Source organism: Silene latifolia, chromosome 10 (assembly GCF_048544455.1).
Source record: "Silene latifolia isolate original U9 population chromosome 10, ASM4854445v1, whole genome shotgun sequence".
NCBI lineage: Eukaryota > Viridiplantae > Streptophyta > Magnoliopsida > Caryophyllales > Caryophyllaceae > Silene > Silene latifolia.
In genome coordinates, this window is record NC_133535.1 from 162,733,805 (window position 1) to 162,759,260 (window position 25,456).

General features: G+C 37.3%; 2 protein-coding genes across 10 annotated transcripts; both read left to right on the forward strand.

Annotated features, from left to right (window-relative positions):
- Positions 1 to 1,536: 1,536 nt before the first annotated feature.
- Positions 1,537 to 25,456, forward strand: LOC141606804 (receptor-like protein EIX2). Of its 9 annotated transcripts, none has more exons than XM_074426125.1 (7): positions 2,787 to 2,921; positions 5,981 to 6,172; positions 6,746 to 6,799; positions 6,981 to 7,046; positions 7,717 to 7,757; positions 8,118 to 8,465; positions 24,831 to 25,456. In XM_074426125.1, the coding sequence occupies exons 2-7, from the start codon at positions 6,158 to 6,160 to the stop codon at positions 24,835 to 24,837; spliced, it is 531 nt and encodes a 176-aa protein (XP_074282226.1). In that variant the 5' UTR covers positions 2,787 to 2,921; positions 5,981 to 6,157; the 3' UTR covers positions 24,838 to 25,456. The 9 variants fall into 9 exon arrangements, 2 of the variants coding, with proteins under 2 accessions (XP_074282226.1, XP_074282225.1); XM_074426124.1 differs by lacking the exon at positions 24,831 to 25,456 and adding an exon at positions 10,064 to 10,639; XR_012526828.1 differs by lacking the exons at positions 6,746 to 6,799; positions 24,831 to 25,456 and adding an exon at positions 1,537 to 1,886 and having other exon boundaries at positions 2,565 to 2,921; positions 6,981 to 7,757; positions 8,118 to 8,574.
- LOC141606803 (receptor-like protein EIX2) lies at positions 21,355 to 23,728 on the forward strand. Its single transcript, XM_074426123.1, has one exon. The coding sequence runs from the start codon at positions 21,571 to 21,573 to the stop codon at positions 23,479 to 23,481; it is 1,911 nt and encodes a 636-aa protein (XP_074282224.1). The 5' UTR covers positions 21,355 to 21,570; the 3' UTR covers positions 23,482 to 23,728.

Consider the following 25,456-nt stretch of genomic DNA (forward strand, 5'->3'; position numbering starts at 1 on the left):
AATCGCATCTACACACCCGCCGCATGAAAGTTCATATGCCAGCGGATAAAGTTATATCTCGTCTTGACCGAATACTCGCCATCTTTCGCATAATGCCATGTAATCTCGTCCTCTCCCGAATCTGGACTGATAGGTTCGATTAAAGTCTGATTTATTTTTCTGACATCCCCATAGACCCCGTTATTCCATTCTGCCACAATCGCATCCTTTGCGTACACGGTGACCGACCGGAAAGGACGAAGGAGCTGGCATCGTCCATTGATCGCCCAGAACCGAACCTTCTCCCTATCTCTAATCAACCATCGACATCCTTTCAATAGCATAAACTTACAATAACAGACATGTATAGCCCGTTTATGATGCCTAGCCTGGTGCTCTATTGATCAATTATGTTACAGAAGTACAATACATACAATCAAAACAATAGATTACATCGGACCAAAATATTAATTTACACCCTGTATGCATATGATTAATCACCAGGAGGGGATCTATATGACATGGAAGGAGAGGAGCATTAGGGGATGGGAGGGATAGATTCATGGAAATTTTCATATGAAAAAGTTTGGCCAAGGGTACTTATATAAGATGGCGATATGAGCACCTAGTATCCTATTGATACTAAAATTTAGCATTAAAGCCGCCTTGCAATCTCTATCTTTTTTTAACTAACTGATAACCATATGCATATTATATTATATAAACTCAATCTTTATCTTTTTTGTAATTTACTATATCTCTTATTTGATTAGCTCAAAATAATTATCTTCAGCTGAGTTTATTATTAAAAATAAAAATCGTAATTATCTCCAGGTGAGTTTATTATCAAAAATAAAAATCGTGTTTTAAAAAAGTTGGAGTCTCTAGAATTGCCTGAAAAAAGCCTCTTTTATATATATATATTGATTGATTGATTGATTGATTGATGATTGATTAGAGAAATATAGCAAATCACTCCCATAAATGTAGCAAATCAAACCCATAAATTTCTCTTAATGTGCAATTAACCACATATCTTATTTTTAAGAATTAAATTTGTTAATTAAATATTTTACTATTATTGAAAATCAAAATTATTGATTAGATTTTAATCCTAAAATTCTTGTTTATTAAAAAAACATGTTCAAATATTTTTTTTAAATTATTTTGACGAAAAATGTTCCTAATATGAGACTTGTTAATGATGTTACAACGAAAAGTGACATGACCAAATTTTTGTTTATATTAAAATTGGTTCGCATTTTTCGTTGAATATGTAAATAGTATATTTAATTATTTAAGAAATATATTTATAATAGTTTTTATAATAGAAAATATAGGTTTTAGTTAAAAAAATGGTAAAAAACTTGATTTGCGCTTAATTGCATATTTTTGGAAAATTATGGGCTAATTTGCTTACTAAATGAAATTTAAAAATTTAATTTACACATAGTTCATAAATTATGGGGTTAATTTACTAACTATGGAAAAGAAAAAACATGTGGAAAAAATAAATGAGCTTTGACATTATAATATGGAGTTTTTTTTTTTTCACATGCGGAGAATCTTAAAATCCCCACACAAAACACATGACACTCCTAAAAAAACAAACCCAGATTTCCCCCAATTTTTACCGAAATAAGAAAGTGTAAATGATGATGATCATCTCCCAAACTTGAATTAAATTGAAATCCGTACACCAAATTAGTAACAAAATGCAATCAAGTAAGCAGTGGAGTTGTACAATCGGAAATCAGCTTGAAATTTCCAACATTAGATTGATTGATTCAGGAGTTAGGGTTTATCAAATTAAATCGGGTTTCATCTTGCGAATTCAAGGTTGAGAATGATGATTAATTCAAGTTTCATCTTGCGAATCGGGTTTCTGTGTGCTTCAAATGACTTTGGTGAGCTCCTTTCTTTCCCTGTTCTCTTGTTTTCCTACTCGTATTGCTATAAAACCGTTTTATAAGAGACTTACTCGTCTACTCTACTCTGTATATGTTATTCTGTTTAATCAAATTGACGTCGACGAAGGAAACCTTAGACATAAGGCATCAATCATTTTACATAATTTAAGTCAAGTTATTATCATTGCTAATCGTGTGGTTTAGTTTTAACTGCTAATTGAACTTCACATGGATGCCCAAACCTTAGACGTATTTGCGGGACACCCTACAAGATAAGGTAACATTTCCATCCATAAACCTTAAACTATGTTTGTTTGTTTGTTAGTTAGTTAGTTTAGGAGAGGCACCCACATTGAAAGAATAATGCTTCTCACTGGGACCTCTTTTTCTGTATTTCTTTTGCTGCGTGTTTTCGACCCCATGACTTTTCACTAAATATAATCATTTGAGTCGGAAAATAACAATAATACGGAGTAATAACCTATGAATGATTTTAGTTTATATACACACTATATATAGATTGTTTCTTAGCTTGTCTTTCACAAACTTGTTTTGAATTATAAATCAAATGAAATACTAAATACTCCGTAAATATTACCATCATAGCTTCAGAACAATGGGGAATATTGTAATCAGTTGCCTAATGTTTTGTACATTTATCTTTCTCAATACAAGATGGTGTCACTGCAATGGAAACTCACCCAACAACTCAACCTTGAGGTGTATACCTTCTGAAAGAGCGGCCTTACTCAACTTCAAGCATAACCTCACCTTTTTCGACAAAGATGTTTCATCTTCGTGGCAAGGTGAGGAATGTTGCAATTGGAGGCGAGTGGGTTGTGATAAAACAACTGGCCATATTCTAAAGCTCAATCTTAGTGGAGACGACACTAATAACTTGATTAAAATGGAGAAGCTCGAGTCTTTGGTGTATTTGCTTGAGCTAAAACAACTAGAGAGCTTGGACCTGAGTTTCAATGACTTTGGTCATAGATCAATTCCGAGGTTTATGGGTTCGATGAAGCAACTCAGGTATCTCAATCTCTCATTTGCTTCTTTTGGCGGGTTAGTTCCTTATGATTTAGGTAACCTCACTAACCTGCAAGTCCTCGATATGCGAAGTGATTGGTTAACTGATTATGAGATTGTCGTAGATAATTTAGGTTGGGTTTCTGGTCTAAGAGAACTGCGCTACTTGAACATGAATCATGTGAATATGAGTTATTCGCATGATTGGATTGAGTCGTTAATTGGACCGCTCCCTTATATCAGGGAGTTATATTTGTCTAATTGTGGACTGACTCTTTATAAAGCTGTTCACAAAAACTCCTCAACTCCTGCTCACCTTCCTCCAATCAGCTATTTAGATCTAAGTACAAACAACCTCAGTGAAGATATACTCCGTATACTTCAAAATCTAACATCTCTTGAACACCTTAACCTTTTAGACAGCATTCACCTCCCGCAATTTAATTTTCATGGCAATGATTCGAGGAATCTCTGGGGTCTTGTACACAACTTGTGTACTTTGAGATCATTAGACTTGTCCAGTAATGATCTTCAAGGCAACTTTTTGCAACAACGTCAAAACTTATCCAACAATTGCTTCAACCATTATGATTTAGAGGATTTATCCATTAAGAGCGGCTCTCTTACTGGTTATATTCCTGGATGGCTAGGAGAGGATTTTAGGAGTCTTAAATCAATCAGTCTTTCTTTGAACAAGTTATCGGGTGAGATTCCAAAGATCTATAGGGAAGCTATCATCTTTAAGGACACTTGATCTCTTTAATAACATGTTATCAGGGGAGATTCCAGTATCTTTAGGGATGCTATCAAATTTGAAGGAGCTAGATCTTAGCGCAAATAATTTGACTTCTGTAGCATCCTTTTACAGTTTTCCATCAAACTTGGAGACCTTAAGTCTTGGTGGTAATCGGTTGAGTGGCAAAATACCAACATCAATAGGACAACTTTCCAAGCTGAAAAGTTTATCTATTAACAATAACCCATTGGAAGGAGTGCTTCTCTCTGAACCCCACTTTAGTAACCTCTCAAGCTTGAGAGATTTAAACATAGACGATACCTTTTTAACACTGAACCTGTCTTCTGAATGGGTGCCTCCATTTCAACTTCAATCATTCTCACCAGTAATCGCAAAATTAACGGACGATTTCCTCCATGGCTTCTAACTCAAAAGAACCTATCAGATCTCACTTTGTCTAATGCAAATATCTCCGGAGAGATGCCAAGATGGTTTCATACAATGCAACTAATGGACTATGTGGATCTTTCTAACAACAATCTTAGCGGGTCTCCTATTTTTCCCATTAACTTTTTCGCAATCGACCTCTCTAATAATTCTGTCTGGGATTTTATGTTAAATGGCGAAAAAAGCAGTATATCTTCAAGCTACCGAAATAGATCTCACAAATAATTCCATCATTTGGGCCGCTTCCGAAAATTTAGGTCATATAATGCCTAACTTGGAACTCCTACTCCTTGCAAATAATCAAATCACTGGTCCAATCCCAAGGTCTTTGTGTCAACTTACGTCATTGAGTAATTTGGATATTCAAAATAATCGCTTATCAGGGGTTATTCCAAATTGCTGGGCCAATATTTCAACCCTTTTGTATGTAAGTCTCTCATACAACAAGCTCAAAGGACATATTCCCTGCTTTAATAACAGAGATTCCTTCAAGTTTGGGTTGGGTGTTCAATTTTATTTGCATTTGAATGATAACATGTTGAGCGGAGAGATACCTTCATGCTTGAGTGATCTTCCAAATCGCAATTTTAGACGTTGGTGGAAACCGGCTCTCGGGCAAAATGAACAAGTGGTTTAGAGCCAAAATTTGAGCGAACTCAAAATACTTCTACTCAAAGGTAACAAGTTTAGTGGCACTATTCCTTGCGATATGCTCCTTACCTCGGCTCCAACTCGTGGACCTTGAAATAACCGGTTCACGGGATACATTCCTCGTTGTTTAAGTAACCTTACAAACTATGACTTCACCTAATGATTCAATAATTCCTTATTTGAGTGACGTTAGTGAGGTATATCAAGGAATCGAGCGTACATATACAAGCTCGAGCGTATTTGGTGGATATAGACCTCTCATGTAATAACTTGGTGGGTAGCATTCCCGATGACATAACAAAGCTCTCCTAGCTTGTTGAGTCTCAACTTGTCGTGTAATAAGTTATCCGGAACGATTCCCGAGAATATTGGGGGTTTGAAGTCATTGATCGCACTAGACTTGTCAAATAATAAACTTAGGGGAACTATCCCTACTAGCATGGGTCAACTATACAAATTGAGCCACCTCAACTTGTCCTACAACAATTTATCAGGTGAAATCCCGACCGGCAATCAGCTACAAACCCTCTCTGATCAAGCCTCCGTTTATGCCGGAAATCCCTATCTTTGTGGGGATTTTCTGCCTAGAAAGTGCAAAAGCAAAGCCGACGAACTAGGAAAGGGTACAAGGGATAAAGGCAATGGCGATAAGGAGAAGAAGCTCAAGAAAATGGGATTCGACCTGGTTGTGGTGTCGGGATTTGCTACTGGTTTTTGGGGTGTTGTTGGGTGTTTGGTGTTAAATAGTAGGTGGAGGCATGAGTTTTTCCGGCGTCTTGAAGATGGTTATAACTGGTTGTATGTGATAGTTGTTCTGAAGGTGAGGGTGCTCAAAGCTAAGATGAAGAGAGGAGAATGAAACGGCTCTCGTGTTAATGCCATTTGTGTATCCGACAAAGTGATTAGCATTCTTGTCACTTATGGAGTCTTGTTATTGTAGTGATTGTATTGGCTCATTGTATCTTCTTTTATATTTTCTTATTTCACCAAACATTTTCGGTTCTTGTTGCACTCTTAATGTGATTATTGTGTGAGACAATCTCACAATTTAAGACGGTCCATCTGTATAAAATCACTCTTATTCTAGAATTTGTGGAACTATATAAGTAATGTTGTACTACGATTAAAAAGTATTTTAATAGAAGGGAAGGTATATTTTCCTAACCGACTTATTTGATGAAAATGTTCTCTTGTGCCAATTATAAAAATTACTGATTTCAATTAGCAGAAAATCAAAACAAATTAAACGATGGTATCAAGCTATGTAAGTTTGCGTCGGATGGGAGAGCCCGAACAATGGGAAATTTTGCGTCGAGAAAGAGTGTATGAGATGGACCATGGAGGGCATAGCCATAACATCAGGAGGAAGGTGATATAAGCAGGAGTACACAAAGGAACCTGAAATATGAACAAGTTTATTGTAAGTATATATATATTTTTTTTTTGCCAAGTTTGTTTACAATACGAGTACTTTACTTGGTAATGTATGTTAACAAGTTCTAGAATCCAAATCATGATCATAGAAGTTCCCTTTTGACAAGGAGTTAATGCGTATGGGCAGGGAAGGACACAGAAATTTGGTATAAGGGAGCACAAATTTTTCTTAAATAAATCGTCTTCTATTTTATAAGGCACTTTTTGTATAATACTCCCTCCAATTTTCTATGTTGTTCCCTCCAATTTTCTATGTTGTTCCCTTTTATTTTTTGCCCAAGAATTAAAAGAATTAATTTGGACTACACAATAATTTCCCCTTAACAATATACATGATCCCACAGTTGATTTTTGACCACACAAACATTTCCCTTTTATTTACAATACGAGTACTTTACTTGGAGCCGTACTATCAGAAATCAGCTTCAAAATTAGGGGTTAGGGTTTATGGAATTGGGGGTTTTAGTTGCTTTCGCTTAAAATCGAGTATCATCCTAAGTGGGATTTAAGCTCATAATGATGATAACAAATGATGATTAGTTAGGGTTTATGAAATTAGGGGGAATGCTTCAAATTGGGTTTCGTCTTGCGGACTTTTGATTGGAATTATTTGGTGAGCTCGTCTCTTTCCCCACTCCCCTGTTTTCTCAGTATACATACATCAACAAAGCCCGTTACTATAAAACCGTTTTATAAGAGACTTACTCATAACTAATTCTATATTTTTAACTCGGATCCATTAGGATGATTATATTTATTAATTACTTTGTTTTCTGGAATTCACATTTATGCAGGAACCTCAAAAGTATGTTGCCGGGGTCATCAGTCGTCACATAATTCAACTCACAAGTCCTGCAATTGTAAGTCAAAGTCGTCTCCATACGTCGCTAATATTTCCACTCGCAATTCTCCTGAAATACTTGTTTTTTAATCGCGACTAAAATTTTTAGGTGGCTTGTTGCTATTGTTGGTGATTAGTTTATTCTTAATTTTTGACATAAAGTATAATAATTCGATCAGATGTCAATATAATATTGACGTTACACGTTAGCAACTAGATTATTTATAGGCTATCTTTCGCAAACTTGTTTTGTATCATAAATGGTCTCACACAATAATTGACGTGAAACGGTCTCACACAATATTCATTCTATCATATTTAATACAGCATTGCCTTTAGATGCATGATTTTACATTTTTGGTCAAACATTCAACATTTCAACCTCATTTAGTTGGTTTTTGTTTGAATGAGCTATTGGGTCTGGGCCCTGGGGTAGGTGAGCTGTTATAGCTATTCAATCCATAAGTTTGTGTCTTCCACAAACTTGTATTGCCATTACCAGTTTACCACTGTTTCGATATAACAATGGGAAACATAATAATAATTTCATTGCTGATTTACATATTCATCTTTTTCAATACAAGATGGTAAGGGGGTTGAATGTGGCTTAGTCTTGCCTTATTATTAGAAAATACAAATAAGCTGATTACGATTGCATCAACAATGGCACTGTCCGGTTGCTGCTTCAGATTCCGTGGTATGGAAGCCCGGCCAGTTTACTGTTGTCAAGGTAAGATGGTTCATTAAATCTTCCATCACATATTTTTTAGCTAAAGTCATCCTCAGCTGTCGCAATCTTGGTTGATTTAAGACTTTTTAAGTTGATAATTCACTCGTTTGTTTTTGTGAATCGGAGAAGACTTCGAAGTCTGAACATAAGATGGTTAGTTGCAGTTATAAATATGAAAGCCCCCTTTGTTGAAGTTTGAAGAGATAGAATAGTACTCCAGTATTGACTATTGCCATTTAGTACTGTTTGCTGCTACAAACTAAACAAAAATATAATCCGTATACTACATTCGTTCGAAACAATGGGGAATACATTAATAACTTGCCTACTGATTTACACATTTATATTTTTCAATACTAGATGGTGTAGCTGCAACGTGAACTCGTCCAACAACACATCCTTGAGGTGTAAACCTTCTGAAAGAGCGGCTCTGCTCAACTTCAAGCACAACCTCACCTATTTCGACAAAGATGTTTCATGGGAAGGTGAGGAATGCTGCCAATGGAAACGGGTGTTTTGTGATAACACAACCGGCCATGTTCTAGAGCTTGATCTTTATGGAAACGAGACCAATTACATAATATCGGGGAAGCTCCACTGTTTGGTGTATTTGCTTGAGCTGAAACAACTGGAGAGGTTGGACCTGAGCTACAATAACTTCAGTTATAGCTTCATCCCGAATTTTATGGGTTCAATGAAAAAACTCAGGTATCTCGATCTCTCATTTGCTTCTGTTGGTGGGTTAGTTCCCTATGAATTAGGTAATCTCACTAACCTTCAAGTCCTTGATCTTGGTTATAACATGTTATTGGGTGAGATTCCAAAGATCATTAGGGAAGTCTGTCAAATTTAACGAAACTAGATCTTTCTGAAAACAATCTGAGCTCTATAGCATCCTCTCTTAAATTTCCATCGAACTTGGAGTCTTTAGCTCTATTTAATAATCCGTTGGAAGGTACAGTTTTGTCTGAACCGGACTTTGCTAACCTCTCAAGCTTGACAGATATAGACATGTCTGATACGATGCTAACACTCAACCTGTCTTCTGATTGGATACCTCCATTCCAACTTCAATCATTTGAAGCCAATTCCTGCAAAATCAACGGTCAGTTTCCTCCATGGCTTCAAACACAAAAGTCCCTATCATTGCTCATTTTGTCTAATGCAAATATTTCCGGGATCATACCTAGATGGTTTCATACAATGCAACAACTTGACTATGTCGATCTTTCTAACAACAAACTTACAGGGTCAGTTTCTTTCCCCATCAACTTTTCCATATTGTCCCTCTCTAACAACTCTCTGTCTTCGGAATTTTTGTCAAATGGCAATCAAACAATATATTTTCAAAGCGATCTCATTAAATCTCTCAAATAATTTTATCTTCGGGCCGTTACCGAAAGGTTTAGGTGACATTATGCCTTACTTGGAAGGCCTAATCCTTTCCAATAATCAACTTAGTGGTCCAGTGCCTATTTCTTTGTGCCAACTTACGGCATTGCATGCTTTAAATATTCAAAATAATAGCCTTTCCGGGGTAATTCCAAATTGTTGGGCCAATGTTTCAACACTTGCATATATAAATCTCTCATATAACAAGCTCAAAGGACATATTCCCTGCTTTAATAATAGAGATTCCTACAATTTGGGTCTTGCTGAGGATACTTTTTTGCATTTGAATGACAACATGTTGAGCGGAGAGATACCTTCATGCTTGAGCGATCTCACAAATATGCAAATTTTAGACATTGGGGGAAACCAGCTATCAGGTAAAATGAACAAGTGGTTTACTGCCGAAAAATTTAAGGATCTGCAAATACTTAGGCTTAGGGAAAATCAATTTAGTGGCACTATTCCTAGGCAGATATGCTCCTTGCCTCAGCTCCAAATCATGGACCTTGGACATAACCATTTTAGAGGATCCATTCCTAGTTGTTTAAGTAACCTTACAGCCATGACTTCACCTAATACATCCCAAATTACCGATAGAAACGAGGGTATTAGTGAGGTAATTCAAGGTATAGAGCGTGCATATACGAGCACACTACCATATTTGGTGGATATAGACCTCTCTAGTAATAACCTGGTGGGTGTCATTCCTGATGACATGACAAAGATCTCCGGCTTATTGAGCCTCAATTTGTCGTATAATCAACTATCAGGAACCATCCCCGCAAATATTGGGGGTTTGAAGTCAATGATCTCACTTGACTTGTCAAAGAATAATATTAAGGGAAGTATCCCAAGAAGCATAACTGAACTATATAGCTTGAGCCATCTTAACTTATCCTACAACAATTTATCAGGCCAAATCCCAACTGGCAATCAACTACAAACCCTATCTGACCAAGCCTCGATTTATGCTGGAAATCCTGATCTTTGTGCGGATTTTTTGCCTAAGAAGTGTAAAAGCAATGCAGACAAGCAAGTTAAGGGTACGAGTGACAAGGGCAATGGCAATAATGAGGATAAGCTCAAGAAAATGGGATTCGACCTAGTTGTGATGTCGGGATTTGCTACTGGCTTTTGGGGTGTTGTTGGGTGCTTGGTGTTGAATATGAGATGGAGGCGTTTGTTTTTCCGGCGTCTTGAAAATGGTTATAACTGGTTGTATGCGATAGTTGCTCTGAAGGTGAGCCAAAGCTAAGATCAACAGGAGGTGAGATGGTTCATGTGTGAATGTTGTGATGTATTCAACGAGTGTCATTGTATCTTCCTTTACTTTCTTACTTATAATCGGTTTTTGTCACGCAAATGATAATAGTCAAACTTCATTGATTTGTCCGTCTCTAGTTTTCCTAGTCTGTATATCAAGAAAAACCGTAACTGTAAATTCGTTTTTAACACGACTTTTAAAAAGTGTCGGAATTTCATTTTTCAAATTCACATCTAGGTATACACCAAGCCGGACACCCCACAACATAAGGTAACATTCCCACTCATAAGTCCAATTCTTAGACTATACTCCCAGGAGTATATTACTCCATACTCCTTGTCCGTTTTTTTTTAAAAAAAAAAAAAAAAAAAAAAAAGAAGAAGAAATCCCATAAAATAAGAAATCCCAGGAGTATATTATGAAGTCTGCATAACGTGTAAATTGTGTTGGTTAGTTGAAGACTTAAAGAGAAGGACCCTTGAAGGATGAATAATGCAGATCCTTAAAGGACTCCTTGGGACCTCTATTTGTATACTTCTCTTGCTGCTTGTTAGCCACTCCTTACTTCTGTCGCAAATTTAATGCATGTCGGAAAAGAAGAATAATGCGGCGTTATGCAATGTGAATCGATAATCATCTAAGTCCAATGACGGTAGTTTTTTTTTTTTTTTTTTTTTTTTTGCAACAAGAAAGAAAGTTTCCTTACATAGTAGTTATCCGACTCTCCAAGTCGGACTTTATTATTACATTATCTGCAAAGGAAATTAAACTAACTATGGGGTTAGGAAAAGGAATAAGCTTCTTGAGGGGACATTGTTCATTAGCTTGTACATTATACTCTATACTGGATTACCAGTTTACCACTATTTGTTCAAAAAATGGGGAGCACATTACTTACTTGCCTACTGATTTATACATTTCTCATTTTGAATACAAGACGGTGTAGTTGCGATGATAACGCACCCGACAAGGCGACAACTCAACAGTAAGGTGTATACCTTCTGAAAGAGCGGCCCTGTGCAAATTTAAGCACAACCACACCTATTTCGACAAAGATGTTTCTTCTTTGTGGAAAGGCGAGGAATGCTGCAAATGGAGTCGGGTGGGTTGTGATAAAAGAACAGGTCATATTCTCACTCTCGATCTTTATGGAAACTGGAGTAATAAGCTACTTGCCAAATCAAATCAAATCGGGTACCTGAAATCTCAAATGCTACTCTAGGTAGTATTTCATTTCAGGCAATTTATTTGGTTAAGTAAGCTATTTGCCAAACACTTTAAAAAAAGGGTAGCTGAAATTTCGGTTAAATAAGATACTTGAAAAGCATTGTCAAACAGAACTTTATGTAACCCGGCCTTTTACCTTATTATTGTCCAAAGTGATTTATTTACGTAGTAAATCTTTTCATAATGGAATTATCCAATTGTTAAATTATGCAAAGGGTTTGGGCCAGATCTAAATTGGGGAGAAAGAGTCAACTTCATAAGTCACAAGGAGATTTTGCTTGTAAAATTCCACCTCTTCTATTCATGTGAGATACTCAAATATGGGGAATTAATGAGCTTCTTCACACCCGTTTATCCTTAAACGTGACAAAATTTTAAAATTATATTGCCTCCTTTTTTTTTAATAATGTTCTCATTTCTTAAATATATGTAATGAGTATTTTTAGAGGTGGCAAACGGGTCAATCAGATCAGTTTCGGTTCGGGTTCTTTCGGATCGGGTTATTTTGGTTTATCTTTTTTTTCGATTTCAGTTCGGTTCAATTCGGGTTGGATTCAGTTTTAACTTTTAATCGATTGTAGATATTCCGGATCGGTTCAGGTTCGAGTTGGGTTAATATCGGTGCAAATAAAGTTCGAGTCGGGTTAATATCAGACCAGATAAGATTCGAGCCAGGTCATAATCGGATCGGATGTCAAGGGATTAAGTCTTTATTCAAAACATTGGATATAATACGAAAATGTTTTTTTTAAAAAGTAATAAATAATGTTTTTTTGTATAACTACGATATAATATTAATTCATTGACGTCAAATGGGTGACACTCATGTACAAAAGGACACCCTAGATGTGACGCCTAGGTACATTCGGGTCATTTCGGGTTTCAATGTTTTGTTTCTGTCATCAATGTACTGGTTGAAATCGGTTCAGCTATATATCGGTTCGGATTAAAACAATTCAGATTGAAACTGATACAAAATAAAGGTTTTTCCATAAACCATTAGGACTAGTTTATTTCCTAGTTAGATTATTACTAGTTTATTTATTTCATAATTTCAGTTAGAATAAGTAAGGTAATTGTATTAGCCTTAGGAAAGTCAATTTTAGGATAAGATAGCACTAAGTCGTTTATTTTCTAGTATAAATAAGAGGGTCGTTGTATGTTATTTAGATAGATTGAGTTATTGAATAAAAACAGTGAGTTTTTCGTTTACAGTTGTAAACATCGGTTCGACGCGTTCGTTCCAAAATTGTTATTGTTTGACGCGTTTTCAAACTTTAACCTGAGTTATAATCAATAGGTCTTGATTATAGTTCACCATTGTTCGAATTATAGGTCTAATTCGCGCAAATATCCCATTGTTTCAAGATCTAGACAGATTTTGAAGCAAATATCATTTTTAATTATTGTTCGTTATTCTATTAAACCGCTTCCGCGCAATTTTCGTATCATAAGTGGTATCAGAGCTTCGGCTCTTGATTTTCCTAAATCCAGACGGTCCTAGGGCGTGTCAAAGCCAAGTTCTTAGTTGAATTTCTGATTGCGATTGGGGTTCAAGGGTTAACCTCAAGCAGGTAGTTTGAGGGTTAATCGGTTTTGATCCAAGGTGCACGTTTCTAGTAACTTGTTATTCAAGGCGTGACGGTTACAAAAAAAAAAAAAAAAAAGTTATTGTTCACCGACCGTGGTACTGTTCATCCGCAAAAAAAAAAAAAAAAACTGAAAAAGTGGGCAAAAGGAAGAAGACATGTCGGGAGTATTATCAAGTCAAAGCATCTACGAGGAGTATGTTAAGTTTGATCCAACATCACCTCCTATTTTTGATGATTATAATGATGAAGAGACAATTGAGGTTAATGGTGATGTTATTTTTCAAGAACAAGATCTAGTTAATAAGTGCGTCAATGGAAAATTATTTGGTAATGCTGGTGGGCATAATTATTTTATGAACCGGATTCAATTCCTGTAGTTGACATAGGTGATTCAAAAGGATTAAAGCTTGATGTCGTGCAAGGAGGGTGGTGGGGTGGAAGGCGCGAGATCATATGGGAAAAGATGGATAAGCCTGAAGGCTGCTGCATTGAAGATGACGAGCTGAAAAGGAGATCAATGATTTTCACGAATAACTTCATGTTCTTAGTCAATTTTGCATCTGAATTTGCTAGGATTGTATTCGATCCCGGTGGATTCCATTAGTCTAAGAATCGGGACTAGTTTATTTCCTAGTTAGATTATTACTAGTTTATTTATTTCCTAATTCCAGTTAGAATAAGTAAGGTAATTGTATTAGCCTTAGGAAAGTGAATTTTAGGAAAAGATAGCACTAAGTCGTTTATTTTCTAGTATAAATAAGAGGGTCGTTGTATGTTATTTAGATAGATTGAGTTATTGAATAAAAACAGTGAGTTTTTCGTTTACAGTTGTAAACATTGGTTCGACGCGTTCGTTCCAAAATTGTTATTGTTTGAAGCGTTTTCAAACTTTAACCTGAGTTATAATCAATAGGTCTTGATTATAGTTCACCATTGTTCGAATTATAGATCTAATTCGCGCAAATATCCCATTGTTTCAAGATCTAGACAGATTTCGAAGCAAATATCATTTTTAATTATTGTTCGTTATTCTATTAAACCGCTTCCGCGCAATTTTCGTATCAGAAACAGTCCAGGTTCATTCGATTTTGGGTCTATTTCGGATATTACAAATTCGGTTCGATTTCGAATCATTTCAGGTCGATTCAGGTTTCGGGGTGAAGTTCAGTTATACCTTTCGGGTGTACGGTCAGGTGTCGATTCAGGTATTTTCGATCGGTTTTTCGGGTTCGGTATAATTTTGCCAGGTCTAAGTATTTTTAATAAAGTGGGAATATCAATAAGATATAGAAGTAGCACTTTCTTCTAATCCAAACATCACATTTGTTTCTTTTTTTAATACTCCGTACAAAACTACCGTAGTTTAGATCCCGTGCAATATATGCACGGTATTTATAAAATTTTACTTTTCAGTGTACTCCAAATTATTATGGATTTTAAATTGATAACTTACTTATTTTTTATGTTTCTCATCATTTATTTTGATTTGAGCAATAAAAATTATAATTGTAAAAAGTCATGAAATGAGTATTTTAATAAAAGTTTTCTTTGCCGAGAAATTAATGATGTTATTTTTAGATTTTTTTTACTATTAACATTTTTTGTGTAACTTTTTATCAATGAAAAGTAAATGAATTTTCATCGTACAATTATTTTTAAAAAAAAGTATACATTTTTTTATCATATAAGAATGAAGATAAATTTATGCATAATGTGAAATATAGAATGTTTTAAATACTAAACTAGGTTTGTGACCCGTGAGATTCACGGATTTATCTGTTTGGGTTTTGTTATTTTTATCGTATTGTTTATATTTGTCTGAAAAATTAGTTGATCCATTTAAAAAATATAGTCTTGAAATACATAAAAATATCCGTCACATTAGTATGATATTAGATTATTATCCGCTTTGGGCCAAGCCTGCACGATTTTGTTCTTGGACTCTAAAGAATATGACAAACGTATATGAGAGTTTAATGATTTGTGTGTATTTCTCAATGAGGAGTAGGCAATATATACAACCAGGAAGATATTGCTAGCCTAGAATACATGCTACAAATATGGATATAAAGCTAAATTAGTGCTAACAATATGGAATATGTTAACTATATGCTAACTATGTGCTAATCAAATAAGATCACAATATTCTCAGAATATTGCTCCAATACCCCCCCTCAAGTTGGAGCATGGGAGTCGGAAATGCCCAACTTGTCGAGTAACAGCTGGAATTGTGGACGACCCAAAGCCTTGGTTAGAATATCAGCCAATTGGGATTTCGTGTTAATGTAACAAGGCAGCACTACTCCGTTGCGAATGTGAGTGCGAATAAAGTGACAATCGATCTCTATATGCTTGGTACGTTCATGATAGACCGGGTTGTTGGCAATATGCATAGCACTCTCATTATCACAATGCAAACGTACGAGCGTGGTGATAGGAATACCAATCCCGTCAAGTAACCCATTCAACCACAATATCTCGCATGTAACAGCTGTCATAGCCCTATACTCGGCCTCCGTTGAAGACAAAGAAACGGTAGCCTGCTTCTTTGTTTTCCAAGAAATAGGAGACCCACCCAAACAGATAAAGTAGGCAGTGATAGAACGACGAGTGAGCGGACAACTCGCATAGGCGGCATCACAATAAGCCTCAAGCTTAAGAGTCGAATCAGCACGAAAAATTATACCTTGACCCGGGTTATATTTCAAGTAACGAACAACCCGTAAAGCCGCGTCCCACTGAGAACTAGTCGGTTTTTGCATGAATTGTGCTAAAATGTGAACCGAATAACTAATGTCGGGACGTGTAAGAGTCAAGTAGATAAGTTTACCAACCAATCGTCTATACTTAGAACCATCGTCGAGAGGGTCGTCTTTGGCGAGGGCTAGCTGGTGCTTCTCCTCCATGGGGACACGCACGGGTTTACAACCAGTGAGGCCCGTATCAGACAACAAATCAAGAGTGTATTTGCGTTGACAAACAAACAAACCCTTCGAGCTGTGGGCTACCTCGAGGCCCAAAAAATACTTCAACTTTCCGAGGTCTTTCATATAGAAACATTTGCTTAAATATGATTTAAATGTAGAGATAGCAACGAAGTCATTTCCAGCAATAACTAAATCATCGACATAGACAAGAACGTGCAACTCAACACCATTTTTGCGAAAAGTAAACAATGAATTATCGGAAGCGCTCATAATAAAACCACAAGAAGATAAAGCTGTAGCAAGTTTGGCATACCAGCACCGTGGAGCTTGACGGAGGCCATATAATGACTTGTGCAAACGACAAACTTTACCTTCGAACCCTTTACTAAAGCCAGGCGGCATGCGCATATAGACTTCTTCCACCAAATCACCGTGAAGAAAAGCATTATGCACATCCATTTGATGCAATTCCCATTTTTTAATAGTGGCAACGGCTAAAAAAGTGCGAACAGTTACCATTTTGACCGTCGGAGCAAAAGTTTCCGTGAAGTCAATGCCAGCTTCTTGATGATTACCAAGCACAACGAGACGAGCTTTAAATCGCTCCACAGGCCCATCCAATTTGTGTTTAATTTTGAACACCCACATGCACCCAATAGCTACTTTCCCGGTAGGCAAGTCACACACGGTCCAAGTACTATTTTTCTCAAGGGCATTAATTTCTTCGGTCATAGCCTGGCGCCATCGCGCATCACTTATGGCGGCTTTAAAAGAAGAGGGCTCAACATCTCGGGTTAAAGCTGCAAGAAAGTGACGATGCGGAGGCGAAAATTTATTGTAATGCACAAAATCAGTTAAAGGATAAAGACTACCTGAGACGGAATTGGCGGAAGGTGACGCGAGGGACTCATCCAAGGACGTGTTAATGCAATCCCATTTAACAGAATCCTTGTGATGTTTATTAGGAATTTTCTCTCGTTTTCCGCGCCCAAGATCAGTAGCAATAGGCGGATCCGTACCACCTGTAGTACTCGGTTCAGCCTCAGTTTCAGCTGAATGCGAACCACTGCCAGTGACGTTTTGAGAAAAAATATCAGCTGTACCACTGTCAACAGTTTCGGCCGCAGAGGTCCCGTGATCAGCTGATGGTGGCTGCACGGTGTCGTCTAAACCAGAGGGAAAAACAGTGGGACTAGGCACATCGTCAGGTACCAAAAAATCCCCTTCAGCCGAGTCACTATGAGTCACGGGCTCTGGCTTTTGACAGTAAGGGAAAACATCTTCAACAAAACTAACATCTCGGGACTGAAAATAAGTACCCGTCTCAAGTTCAAATAAATGCCAACCCTTTTTACCAAACGGATAACCAAGGAAAACGCACTTGCGACTACGGCTGTCAAATTTATCAACGGGATTCAAATTCTTAGCATAAGCTAAACAACCAAAAGTATGGAGCAAATTTAAATCAGCCGGTTTCCCAAAGAGAAGTTCATACGGTGTTTTGCCGTGTAAAACACGAGTTGGTGTTCTATTAATTAAATGAGCGGCAGTTAAGACGCTTTCTCCCCAAAAATCAGTTGGTAAGGAACTTTGAAAACGTAAAGCACGAGCTACATTAAGGATATGGCGATGCTTGCGTTCAAACCGAGCATTTTGCTGAGGGGTTCGAACCATAGACGTCTCAAAAATCATACCTTGCTCACGAAAATAAGGAATTAAAGGCTTAAATTCCGTTCCATTATCACTCCTGATTTTCTTAATTGTGGTATTAAACTGACGCAAAACCAAAGCAAAAAATTCTTTCATAAGTCGAGTTACTTCATCCTTTGTTTTCATTAAAAATACCCACACACTTCGTGAGAAATCGTCAACAAGAGATAAAAAATAACGCGAACCACACGCTTGATTCGGGTCATAAGGACCCCAAACATCACAATGTAACAATTCAAACAAATTTGCTGCTTTATTGCTACTCAAGGGGAAAACGGACCGAGTTTGCTTAGCCCGAAAACAAACATCGCAATATTTATTATTGTTCAAAAAATGCTTAAAGTTCTTAAGAGATGACAAACATTCCATTGCCTTGAAAGACGGATGACCCAACCGTTTGTGCCAAAGATCGATATTCCCAGCGTCGTCGATTGCATTAACACGTATTGAAGGTTCCATGGGCAATAGATAGAGTCCGTCGACGAGTGCACCTTCACCAATCCTCGTCTTCAAGATAGGGTCCTGAATTACACAAAGGGAATTAGTGAAATGTATACACAAATTTTGCGAATTAAGCAGCTGTGAGACGGATAATAAATTGCAATAAAAATACGGAACAAAGAGCACATCTAAGAGCACGAGTCCATCGTTGATTCTTGCGTGGCCTCGATGCGTGGCCTTGAGCCGAGTTCCGTTTGGTAATCCCACAGCCAAAGGTGAAATAGAAACACAATTATCCAATAAATCAATATTCCCACAAACATGAGTGGATGCACCTGTATCGACAATCCAAGAGACAGCGTGCTTACCATGAAGACGGATATGATTTGCATCTATGGCGGGCTCACCAAACACCGCATTCGTATGCGCAGAAACCGAACCGCCACCTGACCCGGCGGCTGTGCTGGACCGTGGGTCTCGTCCCTCAGGATAATCGTGCTTCTCCCAGCAGTACGGCTCACTGTGACCCGGTTTCTTGCAGTGGGTACAGGTGAGGCGTGACTTCCTCTGTTTCGAACCAGAGCCTTGTCCACTATTCTGAACAGCGAACGCCATAGCAGCCGGCTTCTCCTGAGTCACACGACGGACTTCCTCCTCTTGCACAATTCGGGAGTAGACTGAATCCAAGGAAGGCAGAGGAGTTGAGCCCAAAACAGTGGACCTAGAAGTGGCGTAAATCGGAAGAAGACCCATTAAAAATTGACGAGTTTGTCGAGTCTCCCTTCGATTGCGCAATTGGACAGAGATGCCGCACTTGCAACCGGAGCAATCACAGGTGGGTAGAGCGTCATAATCGTTGACGTCATCCCAAAGCTTCTTCAAACGACCGTAAAACTCCATTACAGTCTCGGCATCCTTTTGCTTGCACTCGAAGATTTCCGACTCCAAATGATAAATCTTAATACCATTACTACGGGAAAAGCGATTACGAATATCATCCCATAATTCGACAGCGGTGTCGCGATATGAAATCGACGAGCGAATCGTGGAATCAATCGTATTAAAAATCCAAGCAATTACCGTGTAATTAGCCGTGGACCAATCATCAAGATCGGCCGAATCTGCCGGTGGCCGTTTAAGGGAGCCATCGACAAAACCAAGCTTCCTCTTCGCCCCCAACCCATTACGAAAACTCTTGGACCATTCCGCATAATTAGAGCATGTCAGCACGACATGAGTAATTTTGGCTGAGACTCCATCGGAATTGGAAAGAGCATAGACGGGTTTGGTGATATGCGGCGTTGAAGTAGCTACAAGATCGCCTGACATTTCGAAAAAAAATTAGGGTTCGTAGTGTCGAAACCTAACTGATACCATAAAGAATATGACAAACGTATATGAGAGTTTAATGATTTGTGTGTATTTCTCAATGAGGAGTAGGCAATATATACAACCAGGAAGATATTGCTAGCCTAGAATACATGCTACAAATATGGATACAAAGCTAAATTAGTGCTAACAATATGGAATATGCTAACTATGTGCTAATCAAATAAGATCACAATATTCTCAGAATATTGCTCCAATAGACTCCTTTACAAAAGACCTCATACTAATAGAGTGGTGCGTCTACCAATCGTTGGTTGGCGCAGTGGTAGCATGGGGCTGCGCTTGGTAGGGAGGTCTGCGGATCGATCTCCCACAACTGCGATTGGGAGGGGTTTAAATACCGTAATCCTTGGACACGCCCCGAAATCCGGATTAGTCGGCCCAATGTGATTCGAATTACCGGCGTCTCTTATTATAAACAAGGCAAGACTCTTCTATTTCTTCCCAAAAGGCCTCATTATTGCTAATACAAGTTTAAGTTTCGTACATTTCATACTTTTCAACTCACACAATAATGTAAGTTGCAATCATTCAATAAATGATACTGACACTAGCATGCAGGCTATTTATTCCTTGTCCATCAGTTGTACTATAAACTAAACAAGAACACAAAAACATACTACATTCAAAACAATGGGGAATTTGGTAAAAACTTGCCTACTGATTTACACATTCATCTTTTTCAATACTACTAGATGGTGTAGCTGCAACGGGAACTCACACAACTCAACCTTTAGGTGTAAACCTTCTGAAAGAGCGGCCCTGCTCAACTTCAAGAACAACCTCACCTATTTTGACAAGAATAATGAGATGGCGCCACCGGGTGACGCTTAAATTGAGCGCCACCCGGGGCATAATAGTAAATTTCTGGTGTATCTTCACTTCCCTCCTTTAAGTTTTCAATTTCAAACTAATTAAGAGAAAAGGGTAGTTTAGGAAATAAAAGTTGTATAATTAATTAATTATAATATTATTATTATTATAACCATAACAGTTTGGTGCGTTAATAATGCCATAGTTTTAGCAGATTTGAAGCTACTTATCAAAACAAAGAACACCCTCTGATCTTTCAATTTGATCATAAATATGATGCGCACAAATTAATACGTACTCCCTCCGTTCCAGTGAGATGTTTACACTTCCTTTATTTTGTGAGGGGAAAATAAGGGAAGTGTAAACATATCACTGGAACGGAGGGAGTATAAAAGAAGACTTAAATTCTTTAGTTAAGTGAGGTTGTGGCCGTGTGCGTAACAGACCTGTTAAGTACGTCGACAATTGATCTGACTCGATCGATTTCTTTTAGTGTATTCTTCACCGGCGGATTGTATTAAATTTTCGCTTTCGTTGGATTATTGATGAAGAATTCAACGGATGAAAAACGAGGTTGATGAATGATACGATTTAGTGATGAAAAAACGTGATTAATGACGAAGATAAATTGTTTTGGTGTAAAATATTATTTAGAAAATTGATTTAGTTAAAGAGTTTGATTTTGATTGAATAGATATAAAATTACATAGCTATCCTTAAATATTTGGCGCGAAAACGAAAACTAAAATTTTATTTTTATTTTTATTTTTTTTATAAATTATGGTGGCGCCGAGTTTCGGCGTCACCCGGTGGCGCCCTATCACCATCCTTTTGACAAAGATGTTTCATCTTCGTGGCAAGGTGATGAATGCTGCGAATGGAGTAGGGTGGTTTGTGATAACACAACCGGCCATGTTCTAGAGCTTGATCTTATTGGACTGCCTAATTACTTGATATCGGGGGAGCTCAACTGCTTGGTGTATTTGCTTGGGCTGCAACAACTGGAAAGATTGGACCTGAGCTACAATAACTTCAGTTATAGCTCAATTCCGAGATTTATGGGTTCAATGAAGCAACTCAGGTATCTCTATCTCGCATCTTCTTCTATTGGTGGGTTAGTTCCGTATGAATTAGGGAACCTCACTAACCTACTAGTCCTTTACCTTTATCAAAACAACTTATCGGGCGCGATTCCGGCATCTATAGAAAAGCTATCTAATTTAAAGAGCCTAGATATTTCCGATAATAACTTGAGTGGAGAAATATCCTACTTTACTAACCTCTCAAGCTTGAAAGACCTATACATGGATATGACCATGCTTACACTCAATCTGTCTTCTGATTGGATTCCTCCTTTACAACTTCGAACATTCTCAGCCAGTAACATCAACGGAGAAATTCCTCCATGGCTTCAAACTCAAAAGAATCTATCACTTCTCAGTTTGTATAATGCAAATATCTCAGGGATCATGCCAATATGGTTTCATACAATGCAACAACTTTACTTTGTGGATCTTTCTAACAACAACCTTAGCGGGTCTCCTATTTTCCCCATTCACTTTCACACAATAGTCCTCTCTAATAACTCTCTGTCAGGAGAATTTTTATTAAATGGCAGTAAAATCGGAGTATATCATGAAGCTGAGGATATAGATCTCTCAAATAATTTATTCTCTGGGCCAATTTTAGAAGGATTAACTCATATAATGCCTAGCTTGACAATTCTGTTCCTTTCCAATAATCAAATTAATGGTCAAATCCCCAATTCTTTTTGCAAACTTACCTCGTTAAATTATCTAGATATTAATAATAATAGTTTATCGGGTGACATTCCAAATTGTTTTGCCAATTTTACAAGTCTAATAATTGTACGTCTCTCGTACAATAAGCTCATAGGAAATATTCCCTGCTTTAATAATAGTGAAACCCTCTATTCTGATAACAGTATGGAATTTTATTTGCATTTGAATGACAACATGTTGAGCGGAGAGATCCCTTCTTGCTTCAACGATCTCACAAATCTGAAAGTATTAGATATTGGTGGAAATCAACTCTCCGGCAAAGTGCTCAAGTGGTTTAGTGCCGAAAAATTTAGAGAACTGCAAATATTGAGGCTTAGAGGAAACAAGTTTAGTGGCACTATTCCTAGACAGATATGCTACTTGCCTCATCTTCAAATCATGGATCTTGGACATAACCATTTTACGGGATCCATTCCTCCTTGTTTAAGTAACCTTACATCCATGACTTCACCCAATGCATCGCAAATGACCGAAACAAATAAGTTTATTGAGACATATGATGTTCGTGAGGTGATTCAAGGAATAGAGTACGCATATACGAGCACACTACGATATTTGGTGGATATAGACCTCTCCTCCAATAACTTGGTGGGTAGTATTCCCGTTGACATAACAAAGATCTCCGGCTTGTTGAATCTCAACTTGTCGCATAATCAGTTATCCGGAACCATTCCCGTGAATATTGGGGGTTTGAAGTCATTGGAATCACTTGACTTGTCAAACAATAAACTAAGGGGAAGTATCCCAACAAGCATAGGTGAACTTTATATGTTAAGCAACCTTAACCTGTCCTATAATAATTTATCAGGCCCAATCCCGACTGGTAATCAGTTACAAACTCTGTCTGACCAAGCCTCAATATATGTCGGAAATCCTTATCTTTGTGGGGATTTTCTGCCTATGAAGTGTAAGAGCAAAGTGGACAAGAAAGATAAGGGTAGCAGCAATAAAGGCAAAGGCAATAAAAAGGAGAAGCTCGAGAAAATGGGGTTCGGCTTGGTAGTGATGTCAGGATTTGCTACTGGTTTCTGGGGTGTTGTTGGGGGTTTGGTGGTGAATAGGAGGTGGAGGCATGCAGTTTTCCGGCGTGTCGAAGATGGTTATAACTGGTTGTATGTCATAGTTGCTGTGAGGGTGGCCAAGGCTAGGAGAATCATCAGGAGATAAGAAGGTTCATTTGTTAATGTAGTGATGTATCCAAGTAATTGGCTTGTACAATAAGGGAATCTGTCGTGTTTTATCGTTTCTTATTTTTCACAAACATTTTAGTTTCTGGTTGTTGTTCTCTACCAGTCAGTCTACTATAGCATCTTATCATACTTTGATTGATGTGGTGGTTTAAGGATTTTGTTAGCAACTTAATTCCACTCATAAAAATTGCCGGAACCAGAAGTAAACCTTGTTTCAATTAAAACAATTATCGTCCAAGCTGAATGTTTTTTTTTTTATTGTAGATAAACTTGAATTGTGATTGATTACCTTTTAATCATGTATGTGTTTGATCTGATGTTTGGAATTGCGAATGTAATGGAGATACATGTCGCGTTCATTTCTTTTGTTCTGTGTGTTTTGGATATTGTACGGATGCGGATGAATATCAATTGTGGGGAACAAATAACAAGGCCAGAAACAAGCAGTGTGATCACATAGCGGAGTGGATATTGGCATATTGCGTTAGACTCCGAATTTAAACGTTGCGGGTTCAAATCCCACTGTGATCATCTTTTCCACTTTGAAGGGGAAAAGTCGGATGCATTTCCGAGTGTCAAGTATTCAAGAGTTGTTTATTGTGACGTATGATAATCTATTTTTTTCGATCAGTCAGTAAAAAAATGTGAATCTTAGATCTAAACCGATTATATAAATTGTATTCTACTCAATAATGAAAAACACTTTTAATCTTAAGCTAGAATTTTGTGCCAACTTAGTCGTTGACTGCTCTGGATATTAATAATAATAGTTTATCGGCCGAAATTCCAAATTGTTTCACCAATTTGCCAAGTCTTTCACTTGTACATCTCTCGTACAACAAGCTCAAAGGCAATATTCCCCTCTTTAATATTAGTGAATTCGACTTTAATATTAATGAATTCGACTATAATAATGGTGAATTCCACCAATATGCTAACCGCACGAATTATTTTTTGCATTTGAATGACGACATGTTGAGTGGAGAGATCCCTCTGTCGAGTCTTAATTAGGTGATAAATCGGACTCCGGTTTAGTTCAAGTCACTACCTGGTCAGGTTATAAACATATTGCATTCGATTTACTCAATTATCCCCTCTTTCCATATTCATGTTAATCCAAAATCAAGTATATGTGGGTTGTGTGTTTTGTGTAATCCAAACTGATTTCCTTATTTATTATGCAGAAAAGATAAGGGAAGAAATGAGTGAATAGTAAGAACTATAATTTATCTTAAACTTCGCACCTCAATTATCCCCTCTTTCCATATTCATGTTAATTTATCTTTCACTAATAATTGTTTTTTGTATAATATTTTTTTTCCGTAGGGAATGATTTGATTTTAAAATGCAGTCCAGGGGATCCATCAAAGTTCAATGACGAGTTAATACGATTGTTGGAAAATATGATCGACTGTCACAATACAATTGCAATGACATTTTCAACGAGATCAAGTGATGGAAAAACTTACAATCTTCCAACAGTTTCGGAGCTAGCGGTTTTAAATGAGGGAGATATTGGTCCACATATGGAGAAACGAGATATTATTGTCAGAAGGTCGTGCGGTGGTCTACAACGGATATCTGAGTTGCACCCTCTATACACCCCCTACAATATCCTTTGTCCGGAGAAGATTGATATAGGCCCGGTATCCTACATAGTGCATCTTCTATTGGTGTTAGTGATGAGTAGTATTTTAGTCGCTTTTTACCCCGCGTTTATATCTTATTCCGACTCGATTTTGCGTGCTTAAATGATTAAATAGCTCATTTATTTACTAATTTATAACAACTAGTCGTCTTAGTCATATTTAATAATTAGTCGGATTTCTATAATATTAGTATTACTATTCTTTTATTGTTTGTAATTTGTAGATGAGACGGAAAGTAGTGAGCAAATTGGGTTGATGGGTTGAGACGGATTTATGTGAAAGCAAGTCAAGTATTAACTTTCA